The 23089-nt window shown below is 44.0% G+C and overlaps 1 protein-coding gene across 1 annotated transcript; it reads right to left on the reverse strand.

Annotated features, from left to right (window-relative positions):
- Positions 1-4157: 4157 nt before the first annotated feature.
- ABCA13 (ATP binding cassette subfamily A member 13) lies at positions 4158-21802 on the reverse strand. Its single transcript, XM_081799719.1, has 4 exons — positions 21672-21802; positions 12414-17198; positions 9005-10816; positions 4158-4281 (listed from the first exon to the last, which is right to left on the reverse strand). The coding sequence occupies exons 1-4, from the start codon at positions 21800-21802 to the stop codon at positions 4158-4160; spliced, it is 6852 nt and encodes a 2283-aa protein (XP_081655845.1).
- Positions 21803-23089: the final 1287 nt, after the last annotated feature.

A 23089-nucleotide genomic window follows, 5' to 3' on the forward strand; every position in this document is an offset into this window, starting at 1 on the left:
TTCCCCGACTGCCCCGGAGTAGCTGTGAACAGTGCACTCTTGGATTCCCCAAAGTGCCCCAGTTTGATGGGTGAGTTATTCACATGGTCAATTTGAGGCCCCCTCCCCCACTGTCCCCTACCTCACACCTCACAGCCCACCTCTCCACCTGCTCATAAGGCCTCCAATGGCTCTCGATTCCCTGGCCCAGCCCCCAATTCATCTTCATCTCTGAGTCATGGGGCTCCTCCTAAAGGGACATTGTTATAGTGACTAAGGAAATTCTCAACTTTTCCCTTTGGTGAGCCCTGTTCCTAGGCTCCCAGGGAAGCTACACTTTAACCTTTACCAAGGTCAGAATGACTTCACCAAGGACTTCACCAAACTTCAAAGCAGGGGCTCTGTTTCTGCCCCTAGCACACAGTGTACACCTGCTTCCTTAGCAAATAACCAAAAAGAAACATTTCAAACTAAAGATATGAGTAAAAATCTCCCCAGGTATCCATATCTCCAAAGCCCACAACCTTGCACATACTAAAAGCTTAACATCAAGTTTGTAATTTTCTGGACTATCCTTCCTCAAGATGCTTTGAAACTCCTGATGTAACAAAAAACGTACAACTGTGTTAGGAGTCAGTTGGACAGTTAGGTAATCAGGGCCAAGGTCCCCAACAAGAAAATAGGGAGTCAGGACAGCTAAGACAAAACTGCTCTAACATCCCATTTTGCAGCTTAGATAGGACCACACTGACATTCTGCTTTATAACCTTTACAGAAATGACTTCTGCAAAACATCCTAAAATAAGACAATTAACCACAAAAGCATTTGTCAGTATCACGGGCAAGGGGCAGTTAAGACCTAAGCCCCCAGATATCAGCAAAAAAAAGACCATCAGCACATGGACATGAACCTAACAGGTAGACAGATACGTGACCAAAGCCCTGATTGGCACGACTCAGCACATCCCAATTGCTTAAGGAAGTTCAGCAAAAGAGCTCATAAAAACCCCTAAACTTAGAAACTCTGGGGGCAACCCTCTCGGACCCCCCACCTCCCTCTCTGGGAGCTTTATACTCTTGCTCAATAAACTGTGCTTTGCTGTCCACCACACTTGGTCTGATCTACCTCTTCCTTCTTCAAAGCGGCATGACCAAGAACCATAGGCACTAAGGGGATGGAAATCCTCTAACATCTACACCACATGTACCTTCTTGGGAGCCCTCTCTTCCTTAGGAAGACTGTGTATCCCGGGCAGCTGCCCTCACTTGGGCTCAAATAAAACTCTCTTCCTTTTTGCACAATTTCTAAAAGATTTGTTCATTTTGCGTTGATAATAGGAATCTGCCCAAAGGCTGGTGTGGCATCCACAGCCTTGTGCAGCCTCTGGCCGCCCCCATCCCTGCTCATTCCTGGGGCTCCTCTCCACTTCCCAAAGCCACCTGTACCTCCTGCCCTGCCCAGGCCTCCTCTCCTGAGCCTGCCTTTCAGAGCTCTGCCTCAGGACACCTGCCTCCCACCAGCGCTAAGCCCTCCCTGCTGCGCCCCTAGCGGGTAAGTGCACGCTACAGGCTCAGTCAGTGGATCTGGGACTCTTGATCTTAGGGTCCTGAGTTCAAGTCCCATGTTGGATGTAGAGATTACACAAATAAACTTTAAAAAGAATACAGCGTATAATACATATAACATACAAAACACGTGTTAATTGACTGTTTAAATTATGGGTAAGGCTTTCAGTCAACAGTAGGCTTTAGTTAAATTTTGGAGAGTCGGAAGTTATATGTGGATTTTCAACTGCACGAGGGGGTGGAGGCCCCAAACCCCGCATCGCTCAAGGGTCAACCATACACACGATGCAGACTGCGTAGAATATACCCAAAGTCATGCTTTTCAGAAGCAACCACCTGAAAGCTTCATTGGTTAATTTCTCATTAATATTGCGATTTCTCTGAGTTTGAAAACAGATCTCCTTATTGTAAAAAATGCAAAATATGTCTCTTAAGCAATCTGCTATGAAAATATGACACAAAAGGGGTAAAGCGCTATGAAATGCACCCGCATCGTCTTTGGAGACAAAAGGAGCCTCTGCTTTGGAGAAGACATGACAATATGTTCAGGAGTTATGTTATCCAAACCTAATGGGGCATCAGATGCTCCAGGAAAGAACTCACTGACCGTGTGGATTTAGGCAAGGACTAGGTCCACCCTTCGCTTTCCTGCTGTAAACTGAGAAAGCGGGAGAGGTGGGGACTCAGGCCTGATGTTTCTGGAAGGTCAGGTCAGGGAGGATGTGCTGGGCTGTCAGAACTGCCCCTGCATCTAGCACACCCTCCAAGGGACCACCTTCGAGGTCCCTTTCCGGACCCCTCCCCTCTACTCCACCCCCCGCCAGTCCCCCAGGCTCCTCCACTGGACTCCCTGACTTCTTCACTCCCAGGTCCCGGGCAACCCACTCCCATTCTCCGGGCCTCAGTGTGCCAACTGGGGACCCCAGAAGGTCAAAGAAGACAAGTCCCTCTGGTCCAATGAGCCCATCAGGCCACACCCCCTGTCCTCGTGCAGACATTTCTAACAGATTTCAAGTATTAGATCCAGAGGACAAAAAGGACAGCTCTCCTCGTGGTGATACCGAATTTCATTCTGTGACACGCAAATAACTACCATATTTTCAATAGTAACAGTCAGTGATCTGAGCGCTATTCCTTTTGTGTGACGGAAGAGGAGTCACGTGCCCCTTTTGGCCCACCCCACCCCCAAATCCTCACTGGCTGGTGCTTATACCCTTCCCCGGCCTGTCACGGCCCCCTCCTATTCCATAAATGCAGTGACGGTTTAATGAGGAAAGTGAATGACAGTCTGAATGTGACCCCGTCATGCCTGAGCTTTCTTGAAATGAAATAGACAAATTCAAAATTAATTCTGTTGTCAATGTAATGTTCAGTCTGCAACCTTCATTTAGTAGCTGCACTGCAGAATGGCAAAATAAATACAAATCCAGGTATTAACGAACGTTTAATTCATTTAAAAGTCATTACAGTAGACTTTAGCCATTACATTTTGACTGAGAAACGTCAGACTCCTTATGTGTCTGAAGGTGGCTGGGTTCAATGTCAGGTAAGCATTTGGGATGCAGAAAAAAAATGCCATTTGCAATTGACTTGAGCATGCTTCCTGGGGCTGAGAACACGTGTGGCCTGTCCTAAGGTGTGCTTAGATATTCAATGCTTGATAGTCAAAAGAATTGCCAGTGTACACATCTCGAATCGGAAGTAGAGATTTTCTTTTAAAAAAGGGGGGGAAAATCTACATGCCAACTGGGGTTTCACTTACATCGACGAATGTGTCCCTAACTCCGCCACACACGCAGACACACACACATGCACGTACACACACGCACGCACGCATGCACACTCACACACAGAAGCACACACATGCACAGCGCACACACACGCACATGTACATGCACACTCACACACAGCACACACATGCACACACGCATACACACACGCACGTGTGCATGCACACGCATACACGCAAGCACACACACCTATGCACACGCACATACACACACGTGTGCATGCACACGCACATGCACATGCACATACACACATGCAAGCGCACGCGCACATATACGCCCATGCACGTGCACACGCACACACATGCACACGCAAACACGCATGCATACACATGCATGCATATTCCCTTTTCCTGTTTCTCAGCCTAAACGATTCCTGCGTTGGTCCCTAAATTACTGTTTCTCATCTTCAACTTGCACTGTGCTGGGCAGCCGAGCGCGGGCTGGAACCCACAACACATGAGGCCCAGAGAGGCGACCTGGGTCCCCATCTGGTTTTATTTACCTCCTCCTACCCATGCTTTGAATCAGGCCTGGCTCCCACTCTGGAGGGCTCAGCTGGCAGCTGCCGGGCAGGACTGGGACTCAGCCCGTTTGATCTCGAAGCCCCCGCCCCACTCAGCCTGATTCCCCTTCCTGTGGGCGTGGAGCTGGGTTTTGCCTCACCTGGGATGCCCTAGAGTGATTACTGAGGGCTGCCACCTAGGGGGCGGGGCGGGGGGCGGCGGGGAGGGCAGCCCTGCAGACAGGGAGGCTCAGATCCTCCACTCCTGTCCCTGCACCCACTGTCCCTGCACACTCAGGCCTAATGGCACCAACTCTAGGTCACATAGGCGGCCCACCTGCAAAAATGACGAACCCACGGAGAAACAGCACCGTCACTTTCTGCAGAGTCGCGATGGCTTCCGGGGGCTTCTGAAGCTGCTGGAACATCTGACACATTTCCACACTAAGGAATAAAACAGACAATGGCATGAAAAGGTGAAAATGGGCAAGCAGTGTGAGTCACTGCTGGTTGCAGTAAGTCATCAGAAGCCCCGTCCACGACGGACTCCAGACACACAGACGGCCGTCTAGACCTCTAGGAAATACTAGGCGTCCTGCTCTGGAAGCACCGACTCCGGGGCCAGGAAGCCGGACATCTGCCCTTTCCTTGCCTTCATCCGTTCTCAAATGCAAAGGTCAGTGACCAAAGGGTGGGAAAAAAAACAGGAGCGGAGAAAGTCAGTGGAAAGAAATCTTACGGTTTACTATTTATGTGCAGAGAATTCACTGCAACGGATGCATTTAGTATGTAAAATTCTTATCTTTCAGCAGAAGTTGGTGTAGCGTGCATGCGTGTGTGTGTGGGTGTGTGTGTTTGCACGTGTGTTGGTCTTTATGGAGTCCACTGGTGGTGTTGGAATAACATCGTCCGGACCAATGTGGTTTTTTTTTGTTTTTTTGGTTTTTTGGTTTTTTTTAAAGATTTTATTTATTTATTTGACAGAGAGAGACACAGTGAGAGAGGGAACACAAGCAAGGGGGAGTGGGAGAGGGAGAAGCAGGCTTCCCGCAGAGCAGGGAGCCCGATGCGGGGCTCGATCCCAGGACCCCGGGATCATGACCTGAGCCTACGACTGAGCCACCCAGGCGCCCCAGACCAATGTTTTATTAAGCAGCTGTGCTGTAAGCCCTGAAGGCTGGTTTTTCCTTTTGTAATGCAAGTGCCCAGCTTAAACTTTAATTGCAAATGCTTGCATTTCAAAGATATCTCAAAACCACACATAACCAGCCACACCCCATGGAGGCACCTTTGTTTGAAAAATCTTGGTTGATTTTGATAACTGCCCATTCCAGCTGCTCACTTTTTCTCTTCCCGTGCTTTAAATGCCTTCTCTTGGGCTTTAAGTTCACTGATAGAGAGTGAGCCAATGAAACCCTAGGTTCCCACCTTCGGCCCCAAATAAGCAGAAGCCCCAGCCAGCACTCTTTCTAACTGTGACCTCACTTTGCGGCCCCAGGTATGGCATGTAGTTTCCAGAACTCATCCGTCATAAGCCGTTACTTTTGCAGAGGTCCCCGGTGGTGGCCGCTGAGGGCTGGTCCAGCCACAGCGGTGGTTATGGATGAGCTGGTACCACACAGAGCAGGGGCCCTTCCTCAGTTCTACCATCACGCTGACCGAAAGGGCTCAGGAATTCAGATTTACTTTTTTTTTTTTGAACCCCAAATGGCTTTTGTCTCCCTCTGAGATGAGCCAATACTGTTTCCAAAACTCAAAACCATCCTCAACCTCAGACACAACTGAGCATATAAGTAACAGGATCTGTGAAGCACCTGCCAAGGAATTTAACAAAGCGTGTGTGTCTATTCTTTTCTTTTTTTTTTTTTTTTTGACACTGTGGGTCACATCAACTGATGAAGGATACAACTGCCCAAGGAAATGCCCCAAAATTCCTTGAAAAGGAATATCCTTGATGAGGTTCTGAGTCAATGCCACACTCAGAATTCTCCAGAACACTGTGACAAACAGAGCAGGGTTTGTTTGTTTGTTTAAATACAATCCGGGGCGCCTGGGTGGCTCAGTTGGTTAAGCGACTGCCTTCGGCTCAGGTCATGATCCTGGAGTCCCGGGATCGAGTCCCGCATCAGGCTCCCTGCTCGGCGGGGAGTCTGCTTCTCCCTCTGACCCTCCTCCCTCTCATGCTCTCTGTCTTTCATTCTCTCTGTCTCAGATAAATAAATAAAATCTTTAAAATAAATAAATAAATAAATAAATACAATCCGATGTTTTTACAGCATGCTGTTTTAAAATTTACTTTCCACAAAGAATGAAACTTTCTGGAAAAAATAAAAATAAAAAGTTTAAAATCCGTCCTGCTTTTTGGGGCTGACTCCGAACAGCCACAGATCCACCCTGCTTCAACACACCTAATGGGATGGGAACAGCCACCTGCCCTGGCAAACGTGGATTTTCTCCAAATGGAGGATTGTTTTTCCGTTGTTGAGAATCCAACCAGTCCTCAGAGAATGCAGTTATCACATGTTAATACGGAAGGTTCACCGTAGTGGTGCTGTGTATATTTATCAGGACAAGAGCGAGCTTACTGATTCAATGCACTTCTGCCTGGGGTGTGGGCCTCCTTGAGGTAATTAAAAACTGGGGTTTTGGGGCACCTGGGTGGCTCAGTCGGTTAAGTGTCCAACTCTTGGTTTCAGCTCAGGTCATGATCTCAGGGTCATGAGATCAAGCCCCGCATCAGGCCCTGCACTCAGCGCAGAGTCTGCTTGAGATTCTCTCTCTCCCCCGCCCTCTACCCTCCCCTCCTGTGCACTCTCTCTCTCTCAAATAAATGAATAAATCTTTAAAAAAAAAAAAAACAGGGTTTCTTCATAGTTATACTAGCAAATTGCAGATTTGAGAGAGTCTGACATTGTTTGATGCTTTTGAAGGTAAGGCAAAATGACACAAAAATCTTCTAGGGAAGCCAGATTCAAGGGCAGTGGGTTGCTCTAAACTAGAGAACAAACAAAATAAAGAGGTTTTATTTTTAGGTATAATAAAAATATGGTGGAACTGGAGAATATTTGGGGGCAGGAAATAGTTATTCCTGAACTGTGTTTTAGTGCCATAGAAAGACAAACATTTATCATCGTCATTTCTGGCCAAATCAAACATGATGGTGTGTAGAGCGATGTATTAATCACCATCTGGTATTACATATCTTGGTAAACTGTGGGATTTTAATTATTACATTTTAGTTGTGCCTAAAAGATCGTGGACCTGGAAGCAAAAGAATCATGATTTCATTTTCTGTACACCCACCAAAGGCTGCCTTCTGTCTCACTCAGTAGGTGTGCCATACTGGGTAAAACACTAAACTGCTCCAAATCTTGGTTTCCCAGCCTCCAACGTGAGGAATGTGGTGTGGCCCAGCATTCCGTAAACTACAGCATGCTCACGGGTCACCTGGGCATCTTGGTAAAGCGTGGGCCCTCGGTGGGCAGGCGTGCGAGGGTTGGGAACCCGCTTTCAGGTAAGCTGCTGGCCCCACGAGCTCCCACTGCAGAACGACGGGCTCCATCAGACCTCAAACCCATGACCAATGGGATGACCTACTTTGGGCATTTGGTGTCTTCCCCACTGAAGAAGCCGATGATAAGAAGAGTGAAAACAGAGAGAGAAGGAAAGCAAGTGATCGCTAAGCAGGAGAACCCTGGGAACCCAGCTTTGTGAGCTTAGTGACTGGGTGGTAGCCACACAGCAAGTCCACGGCCCATTCATTTCCAGTCTTGGGGCACGGTATAAATGCCCTCCCCGGAGACCCAGAAACATGAGATGAAAGATGGAGTCCATGGAGCGGAGGGATTGCCAAGACTGCATCCGGCTCACATGGAAACTCAGAACAGAGCATATTGTATGGTCTGGGGTCAGAGGTATTGCAGAGATAAAGCCAGAAGCTCTGGAAGTCAGCATGCAGATTTCGAGGCAGTGATAGTTCCTCATGCCAGGAGACCCTTGTCTCACTGATCAAGGAAATTCTGCCGAGTTAAAAAGGATGGCTGGATTCAAGGTGCAGCCCTATAGCAGCAGAACCAGCAGAAAACAGGCCAAGCTCTCTGTCAGATGAGCGAGTGTTTGGTGGCACCTCCAATCTCCCTATGGGATGAAGAGAAATGTAGGAGCAGGCAGGGGCCATAGACCATCCAAAGGGCACTGTCACACACAGGAAGGATGGACTGGGACAGAGCAGGCTCTTGGAGGCTGCATACCCAGGACACAAATTCTCCAACCTGAGGCAGCAGAAGCTTCTAGAACATGATGAGTAACAGGACCTGAGCAGGGCTCCCCTGACCTGCCTCTCAGAGATGGGGGCAGAGCTTGGAGGTGGATCAACCACAGTGTTGGATTGAACCTAAAGAGGGAAAAAGCCAGGGCACCCGGCTGGCTCAGTCAGTGGAGCGCGTGACTCTTGATCGCAGGGTTGTAAGTTTGAGCCCCACATTGGGTGCAGAGATTACTTAAAATCTTTAAAGAGAAAAAAAACCGGGGCGCCTGGGTGGCTTAGTCATTGAGTGTCTGCCTTTGGCTCAGGTCATGATCCCAGGGTCCTGGGATCGAGCCCCGCATCAGGCTCCCTGCTCCACGGGAAGCCTGCTTCTCCCTCTCCCACTCCCCCTACTTGTGTTCCCTCTCTCGCTGTGTCTCTCTCTGTCAAATAAATAAAATCTAAATAAATAAATAAATAGAAAAGAAACCAAGAGCTGCCTGTCCCTTTCCAGGGGTGGTTACAACTCAAAGGACACTTTTCTGCATGGAATACATAGCCTTATATTCTTATTTGCCTACCAAACAGTAGGATCTTTGGCAGCCAGAGTATACAAATACAAAAGCTGTGTATGTACCTCGCTGGGGACAAGTGAATAGAACAAGAAGTTTTTCCTTTTGAAAATAAAATAATGTACTGTCAAACACTGTTGGATAAATCCAAAACCTATCTGAATGCCAAATCACAAGGCAAGTCATGAAGACACTGAACTCAAGTCACTGGATGTTGAAACGAACTCCAGCATGCAATCAAGGTGAAGTAGAGGATCATACTTAACCTGGTTCCAGGCCATTCCTGCAGAGTCCTGTTTTGTAGTCACTGCAAGGGGGCAAAAAGGAAGTGAAACAGGTGTTTCATTACCTTTGATCCATCAGCGGGACCTCTTGCCAATACTCCGTCAATGCAATTAATCCCTTCAGGAATTGCTCGAAACTTGATAACGGCTTGAGGATGTAAGGAAAATCAGCCATCTCCTTTTTGGTCCTGTCTTCTTTTCCCGATGTGATCTTCTTTCCAGTGGTTGCATTAATAAAACTCTCAAAAATGGGCTGGAACAAAGTTCTCCTGGAATTTCTCCACTGAGAGTTGTTTAGGGGAAGTTCCTTCCTCAAGAGAGCCATTCTCCTTAACATGACCTGGACTGCTTCTTCAAGCCGTTGATGAGTTATGTTCTGAATCACAGAGGTGTTGGAAAACAAAGCTCCACTCAGATCATCTCTTGCACCAGAGACCTCCCCAGCTGTTTCTATGGCTTTCAAAAAGCTATCTGGATGCTGAGCTAATGTCAGCAACAGGTTATAGACACTCCAGTCATCCTTCTCTAAGTTACTCCAAAGAGCTTCCAAGGTGAGATCAATCGCCTTTCTCAAGTAAGTCCCAATTTCCATGCTGTCTTGTGATAGCATTTCATCCAAAAACAGGATCACTTCCTGGGTTCTTTCCCACATTGTATCTTGAGGGTAACTATGAGTGGGAAGGGGATTAGGATGTAAGAAGTCTATCTGGTTGATGATATTATTTATAGGAACTAAGGAATCCAAAATTTCTTCCCATGCATTGACAGAATCCATAGCAAATATTCTAGTCCCATTATTAAAAGCTACCACAAGATGCTCCATGGCTCCCAAATTGCTTTTCACAGAAGTTAAAAATTCAGCAATTTCTTTCAAAATATCAGAAAAGTCCTTGGACTGGTTCACATATGAGAATGTGCTTGAAGACATGTTGACAATATCAGAGTCTTGTGAAATATTAAGTTTGACCCCAATCATCCCAAAAGCCAAGTCAAGAAATGGTGTCAACAAGTCGTTTATATTTTCAGATAATAAATGGTCTACATTCCTCAAAGTAGTTAATTCACTCACAACGTTTTGAACACTTTGTCGCAAAACGGGATAGAGACTGCCAAAGAATTTCATAGGGTCAGTGGTATTGGAGATGGAATGAATTTCAAATATGGTGGCCATCTTCCTGGCAACTTTCGTGGCTAGCCCCACAAGTTCCACAGTGGAGGTCACCGAGGTGGCAAGATCTCTCATCTCAGCAATGTCCCTCACCAGCATGGTCAGGGTATCAGACATTTCCAAGAGGGGCTCTGGGGCACCACTTTCTCCACCAGCCCTTGAGATAACACCAAGCAATCTCTTAATAATGTCTAATGTTGCCCTGTTTCTCAGAGGGAATGAATTATTTATAAAGGAAAGCAAACCAGTTAGATTGGAAAGTATAACTTCTCGGAGTGGAGGATACAAGTCACGGAAACCCTCGTGAGGAGAGTTTACCAGTATATCCATGAGACGTGCTAGCTCCGTAGAACTTCCTCTCACAAGTTGAAGAGCTGACCTAAGATTGTGACTGAGTTGGAGGAGATCCTCAGAGCTGTTCGTGTGAAAGAGCAACTGACTCATGACCGCAAGAAACTCCAAATTATTTTCGGTCTTATTTTTCCCTGGGGTTTCCCTTAGAAGAGCATTAAATAAACCTCTCATGAACTTCAGTCCTTGATGATGATCAAAATAAAATTTTCCATTGTCTAAAATAAATGAACTTGTGATTAGATGATTTAGGGTCTCCTTTAAACTTGAGAAAATGCTCATCAGTCTGTCTTCTTTTGAGGTGGTAAGAAATTGATCTGGTGTCAGAATCTCTAGAATTTTATCCTTTGGGACAAAACTGTAAATAAAAATTTTTAAATTTCATTTTTAGCAGTGGAAAGATCAAAACCTAGAGTCATACTTTTGTTTCATAGTAGGCATCATGGGGGGGTGTCACACTGACTACAAGATGACATGCTAACACACATTCCAGATGAAAATTAATATTTTGGTGCCAAATAATGAAAAGGATGGAGGAATTTCACAGATAATCCCATTACAATGACTCAAACCTAGCCACTTCAAAAGCCACATACTTTTGGTTTTAAAAAAGATGGGAAGGTGAAATCAATATAAATTGCTTCTCATTGCAAGAGGTAACATCTTGCTGAATGTTCAAAGTCCTAGCAAATCGCTCAGACAGGTGATGGCTCTGTAATGTGTCAGCAAGAGCAAGGCTAGGCTGAGGGACGGCCCATTCCCACAAGCTGTCTCGGTCAGTGGTGAGCGACAAGGTGGATTCCCTCAGGAGAGTAGAGGCTGAAAGGAAGTCAGTAGCCAGTTTGCAGCATCAACACTAACCCAGGTGCTGCTGGGAAGAGATTTTGCGGTGTGATTAAAGCCCCTGATGAGTAAACTCAGACTGAGGAAAATGGGATTTTGTCCTGGGTGGGCCGGACTTCATCAGCTGGAGGGCCTTCAGAGCGGGCTTAGAACTTCCCTGACCTAGCAACGCCAAATAGCAACTGCTCTTCTCCCCAGTCATCCCCCACCCCACAACTGTCTCCTGTGGGAGCACGGCTTCCAGACAGCCTGCCTTACTGACTTTACACCTGCTTAGCCAGTGGCCAAAAGCAGAGCAGCCAGGTCCTTGAATTAACTCCTCGATCTGGTTCTACTTCTGTGGTTGAGCCCTGACTGATACAGACATCACAGAATGAACTGGAATATCCGTCCTGCCTTTTCACTGGTAAGCTTCAAATAGAATGAAAAAAAGGCATAGGAAGAAAACATAATGTGACCATCAGTTTTAAAATTTTAGATGAATTGGAATGAAAATATTTAAATGCCTCACTGGTGATGAGACAGTTACTACATCAATTCAAATTATGACCAAGTATGTGCATATACATATATAAAAACTAATGCTTAAGTTCCACATAAAATAGAACTTCATAACTATTTTCATAACCCAAGAATGTAAGAAAGCATAAGTGATTAATCACCAAGGGCTAGGTTTCTATATGTGTTTACTACTTAGATGACAATCATCGAAATTATTTCACCATGATATTTTAATAAAATGTCCATTAAGACAAAATTCACTTCAAAGGTCATCCAAAGGTGATAGGTACGAAAGTGCTGTTACTGATGTTTATACACTCCAGGAAATAAAAATCAATTGTAATATATAACAACCTCATTTACCATACAAAACAAAAGCAGAGGGGTACCTGGATGGCGCAGTCGGTTAAGTGTCCGACTCTTGATTTCCGCTCAGGTCATGATCTCAGGGTTGTGAGATCAAGCCCTGCACCAGGCTCCGCCCTCAGCGTGGAGTCTATGGAGATTTTCTCTCCCTCTCCTTCTGCCCCTCCCTGCCCCCAAGCATTCCCAGTCCCTCTCTCACACAAATAATTAAAGAAATGTTAAAAAAAAAAAAAAAGTAGACTCACCCCAACTTTGCAATGATGTCTTTATGGAAGCCTTTTAGCAGAAGAGATATTCTATTCTCAGAATTTTCCTCTAGTAAAAATGAGAAGAATGTTTTTAAAACCTGTTCTATGAAATCCGCTATGCTTCTTGGAGGGAGGATTATTCTCTCACCATTTTCTGACTGTGTCTGGTTCAAGGTGAGCTTCATGAAATTCATTATGTGAAGGTCAGTATCACTTGAATTTAAAGCTGCCTCTGGAGAACTCCCAGCTAACTTACTGATCGAATTAATTAGGAAACTTTCAAAAAGGAATTGAATGAGTGAGAAATTAGTTAGCTGCTCTTGGCTTAGCAGCTGAGTAAGATGGGCAATGTCAAAATTATCTTCCCTAGAAACGGTTTTGAGAAAACTCAAAAAGGTAGCAATATCTTTGGTCAACAAAGCGAGATCATCAGTTGAACTCTCATTGGCCATAAGAAGAAATAATGTTTGAATCATTCCAGAGTCATCTTCCTTTGCCCGTTTACGAAGCCAATTTTTTACGACCAATAGAAAATCTTCAATGACTTCGGATGTGTTCAATGACGATGAGCCCAGGCTTTCAAAAAAATGGGCAAGTTGCAAAGTTAGGTTTTGAAGAGTCTCTGAATTAATCATCTGAATTTCTTTGATAATTTCAGAAAGTAGGGGTCTGATAGGAAAGTCGTGGCTTAGATCTATCATGATTTGTTCAAGCTCAAGCCCTAGCTTCTCAAAGTAAGAAAAGTTGTAAGTTGCTTCTCTTTTTTTAGTAAAACTTGATGATGCTTCTAAATTACTGCCTGTCAGATTGGCATCTAGAAACGTCACAAATGGAGGGTCCAGAGAACGGGTACTATTTTCTAGGTGCTGATCCCCAGAAGGCAATTTCATGATCTTTTCCAAAGTGAAAGAAATCGTATTTCGGAGAGATGCCTCTGTGCCTTCACTAATGTTAAGGATCTTGTTTAAACTAGCTAATCTATCAAGAATGTTTCCATCTAATGGAATTTTTGTAGAGTTAACATTTTTTAATTTTGCTAAGATTTGCGAAGCAATTTGCTTTACGGGGCCACTAGGACAAAGTTCAAAGATGCTGCCATTGCTTTGATTTTCGGACGATGGGACAAATGGTAACACTTTATGCCAAAATTCCTGCATGGTCTTCACAAGCGAAATTTTAACGTGGAAGACTTCAGAAAGCTCTAGAAGAATGGAATTCCAGTGCGCTAGTTCATGAATTACACAGACCATCTTCCTCATAATCTCCTTCTGTGAGTCTTCATCCAAACACTGTAAACCTTCACCTGGGGGAGAGAGGTGGAGGTGGTTGAGGAGACTGGCCACTTTGCCATAAAAGAAAGACGATGTGAGCTCATAGGATTTACAGGCATCTAACTTCGGATTCTGCCAAAACCCAGAAGTTGTGTGATTCCAGCACCAAACCACAGGAAGGCAAGTGAAAGCCTTGGAAAGAATTCCTGATTTCTCTGATATTAATTCAACTGCATCCAAAAGAGTTTTTATCACGATAGCAAAGTCTTCCTTGGTGACATTGGAAATGCTTATGCCATGAAGGAGAGTAAAGTTATAGACATCCTTGAGGACTTCTGTGATGTTTTTGTCAACTCCCCTCTGCAGGAGCCTCACGGCATGAGGAAGCATGTAGTACACGTCTACCACAGCGTTAACATCATCCTTAGGGAACAAGCGTGAGAATTTCAGCAGATGATTAACATTCCAAGAATGTGAGCTGTCTACAAATTTTTCCACCAAGCCCACAAGCAGGTTGGCCCCCAAACTGCCGGTACCGAAGCTACTGATATTCTTAAAGAAATCCATTAGGCTTTCACTCATTTGCTCAAGTTGGTCGACCAGCAGGTCTATGTCTGTCTTCTTGAGAGTGCGCAGGAGAGACGCTACCTTCTTGAAAACTTGAATATCACCTGGATCTTGTGGAATATTGTGAAGAACCGAGGGTGCCAGGGAGTTGAACACATCCCTAATCAGTTGGATACAAAGACCTACAGCGTTCATGATTTTGTGTGGAATTATTTGTGGTGGATTTTGGAGATCATGAGAGAAGTTGAAGTCAAGGTAGCTGGCTAAATGATAAAATGAACTGCCTAACCTGTTGACATCCTTTTCTTTTGGACTGGTAACAAATAGATTTAAAAACTTTTCAGATGTAGAAGAGGTGTCATTTTCTAGGACGTGAGTGGAAATACCCTTCCTAAGTTTCTGAATTTCCTTCCCCAGAGCTACTAAATGCAGCCAAAGATTTGTAAACTGACTAGGCATGTCATCTGACAATTCTACGGGTCTTAGAATTAATTCAGTAAAACGTGGCCAGTTGGATTGAGATACAAAATCAAAGTCTCTTGTCAAGTTGTTGATAATCATCCTTACTTGGTTTGTGGAATCATTTAAAAGGGTTAATAAGATCTCAAATTTGGGTACCTTTTCCTTTTCAAAGACTTCGGTGAGCATGGCATTCAGAAAGTCAGTTACATTTTTCAATACAATATTCACACAATTTACATCTGAATTATTCAGTGTGCAGTGAGGTCCCTTTATATTGAGAATCCAAGTAACAAGCTTCAATGTAGAGTTAATTTTGTCTTCCACATCTCTGAAACTCCTCCAATTACCCTGAGGATAGGCTTGTGCAACACTGGAGTTATACATCATGTACAGATGGTTCGTGATGTCTACCCATGCAATGCACCCCTTCAGTCTGCTAATCGTGTCCTCGGAGGAAAATGTGGAATTTAACATGGCCAGAATACGTAATGTCCTCTGTGAAGTATTTACGTGTAATAAGCCATCTTCCAAAATAAACTCAGTAACATTTTGGAAAATATCGGCACAGGACAATAAATCTTGGTCATGTGACACATTTCGAAGCAATAACATTGTTTCTCTTAGCTTGGTGACCACATTTTCAAACTTCACTCCATAATTTGTGACGTTATTTGAAAGCAAGTGATTTATTAGTTGGATGTTTCTGTCGGTGTATGCTGAGGTATCGCTTAACTCCATGAAAACGTCAAGCAGAGAATAGAAAAACTCTCTGCTTGCATTTGTGTTTAAGGGAAATGTCTTTAGCTGACGCAGGGCAGTTTCCATGGTGAAAAGGGACTTCGCTACTTGGTCGGGGCTAAGTGACTTTACCCTAACTAATGCATCACCTAATACTACCCAGAGATCTCTGAGAGTCAAAAAATCATCCCAGTCATGAAAGCCATCAGCTTGAGTTACATTTTTAAACAAATTCAGTATGAGTCTGGCAGGGCGATGGGTGGGAAATATTCCCTGGCAGCTTTTAGAAATTTTCACATCACTTTCCAATTCATCCAGAAGCTGAGTGAGACCCACGTGGAGAGGAGTGAAAACGTTCATGTCAAACTGGAATATTTGAGATATGCTTCCCCAGATTTCAGTCCACATTTGAAGCCATGAAACAGTACAGTGAACAGCCATTAACTCATTGAACGTACTGCTGTTCGCTGAGAGGTTGGAAAGAATTTGTGCCCACGGAAGAATAAATGAAGACCCTCTATCTATTGAATAATCTACAGAAGAGATGTTCTTATTATCCAAGGAAAAGCATTCGTTACCCGACAGGGCTTCGACTGATCCATTGAAGAGCTGGCTCATGTATTGAAAGAAAGAAATACGGAAATCTTCATCTACCATGAGCAGCTGTTTGAGGCCTGTCAATGTGGCATGGATCACTCCCAGTTCTGGGCCCTCTGTAGACATCAGGGATTGGGCTTGAAGCTCCAAGTAGTTAAAAATTGAAAGCAACTGCTGACAAGAAGATCCCTCAGAAAGTCCCTCAAGAGCCCCTGTTGTCTCATACAAAAATGCAAATGCTTTACTGATGTTTTGAAAATTGAATTGCTTTATGATATCCAAAATGTGCTCTGAGGTTTGTGCGAGGAAAGATAGCAAAGGCTCTGTGCTCGGAATGCTCAAGAATTTATAAATATATTGGAAACATGAAGAATAAATCTTCAGAAGCAACGCTGAATCATTGTCCTGGAAGACATGTAGATATATCTGAGTCAAGATCGTATCAACGTCTCGTCTTTCGGGCTCAGAAAGGGCTGAGAAAAGTTCAGATGCATTCCTTATAGCATAGACTGTGTCCAGAGCTTCAGAGACTTGTCCCTGCTTCAGAAATCCGAATTCATAGAGACTGCATATCACAGTTTCACTCAAATGTACAAAGTCCATTTCCACAGCTGGCGATTGAGGCCAGTGTGAATGGAACAACTGGGAAAAGTTAAGGCTCTTGCTAAGGACCCTCTCATCTTCTGGGACAGAAAAATTAAGAAGTGTAGACAAGGTTTCCAATTTGACTCTTTCTCCTTTTGAAATGCCATACATCCACAATTCCAGGAGCTTGGGATCAATTTCAAAAAGTACTAATTCCATGAACCTCAAAATATTGTTCGATTCGTTCTTTATCCAGAGACGTTCAAGAGTTTCTATTTTGTCGATCACCGCTTTGCCAAATTCCAAAAGTTTCTGAGTATCAATAGGAGATGGGTCGCCCTCTAAACTTCTTAAATGATTTACCCACAAGTGACTTGTGTTCAGAAGAGTCTCAGTGAGAGATGGGAGGGCATGGAATTTGGGCATGCTGGGTGAGTAGAAAGGATCAGGCAATAATTTCTCCAAAAATCCCACAAAAGATAAAAAAAAGTTTATATCCTCATCCTCGAGGGAATGCAACTTCTTTTCCATCATGAGAAGTTCCTTTGTGGAATTCAAGACCCTACAATATTAATGGAATTGTCTTAGTATCCAATTAATTAATTAATTCAAGACAAATTCAATTTATCAAATTTTCCAAGTAATACACATATTTAGAGCAAAACATAAGTGGGCTATTTACTTCACAATATATTTCACAACTGGAATTAAATTAATGTGAGCATTTGGAAGTGTTTTAGAAATCCACAATGCAGATGCATATATGTAGCTTAAAATTAGCTTCCTGCACCAAAAGCAATGCATTTTAAATTATACTCCGTGATTTCATATGTAGGATCATTAAAGGTAAGTTTGCTATGTATGCCAGAAGAATCTGAGGATTCAATTCCTTGTCATGTCTCAGAACGTCTTGGCTACAAAGGTAGTCCAAATGGCAGGGTGTATCAGAACCTGCCCCCTATGACAACTCTCGGAATGGACTGTTCTAGAAGCAATTCCAGTGCTCCTTAAACAATGCTGTACTTCCCACTGTTAGAAACTCATGATTTTAGATAGTGCACTTTCTCTCCAGGTGTCTACTTGTAAAATACAAACAGTTCTCAAAGGAGCATCTCTGGGGTTACAAGTCCACACCTGTGATAGAAGTCCACACTTGGAGAGGTTACTAACTTCCACTAACTCAGGAGCTACCAGTCCACTTTTCAAATCCTTGGGGCCCTATGTGTTTCAGAGTTTAGAAAGACATCATGGGGGGCACCGGGGTGGCTCAGTCGTTGAGTGTCCAACTCTTGATTTCGGCTCAGGTCATGATCTCAGGGTTGTGAGATCGAGCCCCACGTGGGGCTCTGCACTGATCATGGAGTCTGCTGGAGATTCTCTCTCTCTCTCTCTTTCTCCCTCTGCCCCTCCCCCCACTCATGCTCTCTCTCCCTCTCTAAATAAAAATAAAATGAAAAAAGACAACATGGTGCACGTATCAGGTATGTATTCCTGCCCCCTGTACCAGTGGGGACTGGGGCAGACCCTCAACTCGTGAACACTCCCTGCAGTGAGACCGGAGATGGGCTCACCGTGTTGGGGTCTCCGTGTTGGGGTCTCTGTAGGAGGAGCTGGGATGCCACCATACAAAAAGCCTACATGTTTTGACATGGTAAGACACATTGAAAAATTGTGGATAGGGGATTTTTGACCTGTATTCACTACTAATGGCTTAAAGGCTGAATTCCTCTCTAAACTTCTTTCAGTCTATCATCCTATCGGCTAAGGCACAGTCTGACACAGGACAGACACAGGAGAGATCAAATAATGAATGTTGTTTTCCCCCCTCTAATGGCTGGGATCTGGGAGCAGAAAATACAGCCTTCATTTAGTTTACTCTTTATTTTTTTCTAAGATGTTATTTATTTATTTATATATTTCAGTGAGGGAGAGAGGAGACAGAGAGACAGAGAGAGAGAGCAAGCTCGCAACCTGAGCCAAAGGCAGACGCTTAACCGACTGTGCCACCCAGGCGCCCCATCTTTTAGTTTACTCTTATTTGCAAGAGAGTAGATACTTTGAACCAGGGAACACTGGAGAACATTCCCCAGGGAACTTCTCCAGCAAGAAGGAGAAAGCTCCGCTATTAGGAATTCCATATGGATCTTGCTCAAATCCAGCCTGCATAGAAATACATGCACAACTGGGGCACCTGGCGGGCTCAGTCAGTTAAGCATCTGCCTTCGGCTCAGGTCATGATCCCAGGGTCCTGGGATCGAGTCCTGCATCGGCCTCCCTCCTCGGCGGAGAGCCTGCTTCTCCCTCTGCCCCTCCTCCCACTCGTTCTCTCAATCTCTCTCTCTCTCTCAAATAAATAAAATCTTCAAAAAAGAAAAAGGAGCTATGTGAGCAAGGGCTGCAGTAGAACTAACTAGTACCACTGGTGGAATTATTGCTCCATGTTTTTACATCAGTTTACAATTTATAAGGCACTTTCCTAACTATGGTTTTAGTTCACTCCTACAGAAGCCTGTTGGGGTATAAATTGGTATCTCCAGGTCATGGAAAAAAAATATGTCAAATATATATTTTTTTTTAATTTTTTTTTTTTTTAATTAGCAGATTCACACTGCTGTTATATGGCTGGAACAGGACATGGCCCAGAGGTTTTCTTTTCAGGCTTAGCTTCCACCATATGAATTGCAATTAATGCCCATCCTTGTTTTTATTTACTCTTCCATTATCTAGCATCTAGCTTAACAGATGCTATGCCGGTTGCTATGGGTCTACAGCGATAAAATGAAACATGCCCTCAGAGCATATATTGATGGGTTTTACTGCTGTCTTTCTGGGGCTATTAAATATTTGAGACTTTCAGGAAAGGACAGTATTGTAAATCCGACCTGAGCACGGGACTGATTCTCCAGGGGGTCTAGCTCATCCTCTTCCTCCTTGGCCCACTAAGCTTGAAAAGTTTCCTGGGATGCAGTGTTCCTGAGCTTGAAAATTTCCTGGGATGCAGTGTTCCATGATTCATTGTTTGCGTATAACACCCAGTGCTCCATGCAGTGCATACCCTCCTTAATACCCATCACAGGGCTAACCCATCCTCCCAGCCCCCTCCCCTCTAGAACCCTCAGTCTGTTTCCCGGAGTCCATAGTCTCTCATAGTTCGTCTTCCCCTCTGATTTCACCCCCTTCATTTTTCCCTTCCTTCTCCTAATGTCCTCCATGTTATTCCTTATGTTCCACAAATAAGTGAAACCATATAATTGACTTTCTCTGCTTGACTTATTTCACTTAACATAATCTCCTCCAGTCCCATCCATGTTGATGTAAAAGTTGGGTATTCATCCTTTCTGAGGGCTGAGTAATATTCCATTGTATATATGGACCACATCTTCTTTATCCATTCATTTGTCGAAGGGCATCTCGGCTCCTTCCACAGTTTGGCTATTGCGGACACTGCTGCTATGAATATTGGGGTGCATATGGCCCTTCTTTTCACTACATCTGTGTCTTGGGGTAAATACCCAGTAGTGCAATTGCTGGGTCATAGGGTAATGAAGTATTATATGATGACTAACATAACATAATTTAAAAACAACAACAACAACAAAAACACACCATATGTATGAGGGGATGGTAGGAAGTAAAATGAGTAGTGAGTAAAAACTCACTAAAATGTGAATAATGAGAATAAATACACACACACACACACACACACACATTTCCTGGAGTGACAAATCCTAGGTCCAGAGAGATGTTACAGAATAGCTTTTGAACTTTGGTGTGCACCAGAACCACCTGCAGAATTTCTTAAATCTACAAAACCCGGGTCCTACAGACAGCCAAGGTTTAGCAAGTCTGGGACAGGCTCTGGGGATTTGTACTCTTAGCAAACTTCACAGATAAGTTTGATCCATTCCCGAATTTGAAAGCTATGCCCTAATGCAAAGCTTCTGTCCCATGTCATCCCAACACACCCCACAAGCAATAAATAAAGTGTGCTTTAAACTATACATGGGGGCGCCTGGGTGGCTCAGTTGGTTACGCGTCCACCTCTTGTTTTCCGCTCAGGTCATGATCTCAGGGTCATGAGATCGAGCCCTGTGTCAGGCTCCACGCTCACCACAAAATCTGCTTAAGACTCTCTCTCCCTTTCCCTCTGCCCCCCAACTCTCTAAAATAAATAAATAAATCTTAAACTATACACAATATCCAGGGTGCCTGGCTGGCTCAGTAGGCAGAGCATGCAACTCTTGATCTCAGAGCTGTGAGTTCAACCCCCACATTGGGTGTAGAGCTTACTTAAAAAAATAATAATAAATAAATAAAATGAAAAGCTCATCTATTAAAAAGTTAAATAAATAAAGAAGGTATATATAATCTCCATAATTATACATAAAAATTTCCATCTCAATGCATGAGCTACATATAAGCTGGCAGATTTAGTTCCAAAGATTACTTCTCTCCCAAAAGTCTCCAGAGCTACCAGAATCTTCAATCACTGATCCCATGTCTAAAGTAAGGAACTGGATGAGACTATTATTCGAACATTCCATTTTTGGAGCATCTATTATAAATCATGCTTTTGAAGGAAAATCTTATGACTATCATCTGTATTTCTCTTCAAAATCCAGGGAAACATGAGTCATAGATGCTCTGGAGCAAATATCATCGAATGCCTAATATGAAATACTGTATTCATCAACAGTCACATCAGGAGCTCACATTTTAAAGCAAGTGTTTCCTGAGGCACCTGGGTGGCTCAGTCGGTTAAGCATCCCACTCTTGATTTTGGCTCAGGTCATGATCTCGGGGTCGTGAGATCGAGCCACACGTCAGGCTCCATGCTGGACACGGAGTCTGCTGGAGATTCTTTCTCTCCCTCCCTCTCCCTCTGCACCCCCCCACTCACACTCTCTCACACCCTTTCTAAAAAAATAATAATTATTATATAAATAAATAAAGCAAGCTTTTCCTATAAATAGGTTTTGTTTGTCTTCAAATAATAGTTAAATCAAAACCTGGAAACTGAATTCTGAAAACTTACCTGGAGATGGAAGCAGCTGGAGACTTGAGTAAGTTCCTCAAAAATGTGAAATAATTATCGGTGATGACTTCCCAATCCATGTTTTCTTCATAACAAGGAGATTCCTCAGAGAATGCTAAATAGAAAGGCATTTCATATATTGATTTCAAGTTGGACACAACAGTCAAATCTGCCAAAGTGAAAAACGCTTTAGTGTTTCAGTTAATCTGGTTGAAAATAAAAACAAAAGAAGGATTAGAAATCCTTGTGATTTGGCTTCCACGTCTGGCCAAGGTCAACTACCACTGGCCATCAAGCAGTGTAGACAGTGATCCACAGAAAACAGAAAGTAAATAAGGTGAGACCCATGATTATCCCACTGTTGCCTTAGAGAGAGCGTCCCAGCAATGACACAGGAGGTAGAACCAAGTGGAGCTGGTGGGCACCTTGAGTAGACAGGATGAAGGCTGGAGTCCGAAAGATGGCACAGATACACAGAACAGACTTCCAGGAGAGAGCTCCACGGAGGGAGCACCTGCCGTATGTCTCCTTCAAGAATTCAGCTGAGGGTAAATCAGTGACTGCAGGTGAAAAAGCCCCATGAGACCAGGGAAAGATCCACCCAAAAAGACTCAAGAAAAGTGTCCAGTGGCCACATGGGCCAGGAACAAATTCTGTTTCCATCAGCCGGACTGGAACAATCCACAATTTTCATTAGATAATGAGTACAAGATGCAAAATAGGTCTAGCCTAACTCCTGGGTAATATCTGCAACCACACCAGTACCATTCCAGTCCTGCCTAACAAACCTTAAAAGCAAGATCCTAAAGGATGAAACTGCCTTCAAGGACATAGGAAAACAGGGGCGCCTGGGTGGCTCAGTTGGTTAAACGTCAGCCGTCAGCTCAGGTCATGATCTCAGGGTCCTGGGATCAAGTCCCGAGTCGGGCTCCCTGCTGAGCAGGGAGTCTGCTTCTCCCTCTCCCTCTACTGCTCCCTCCATCTGTGCGTGCTCTTTCTCTCTCTCTAATAGATAAATAAAATCTTAAAAAAAAAAAAAAAGAACATAGGAAAACAAAATAGCAAGCACAAAACAAGGCTAAAATCATAATGTCTAGCATCCAATCAAAAATTACCAGGCATGGAAAGAAGCAGGAAAATGTGACCCATAGTTAGGACAAAAACATAATCAAAACTAACTCAGAACAGTATGGTACTGGCACAAAAATAGACACATAGATCAATGAAACAGAATAGAGACCTCAGAAAATAAGCCCACACTTATATGGTCAATTAATCTACAACAAGGGAGGCAAGAACACACAATGGGTAAAAGACAGTCTCTTCAACAAATGATTTTGGGAGAACTGGACAGCCACATGCAGAAGAATGAAACTGGACCATTTTCTTACACCATCCACAAAAATAAACTCAAAATA

The sequence above is a fragment of the Leptonychotes weddellii genome, chromosome 12 (genome assembly GCF_054177405.1).
Source record: "Leptonychotes weddellii isolate Sample4059 chromosome 12, ASM5417740v2, whole genome shotgun sequence".
NCBI classification, from domain to species: domain Eukaryota; kingdom Metazoa; phylum Chordata; class Mammalia; order Carnivora; family Phocidae; genus Leptonychotes; species Leptonychotes weddellii.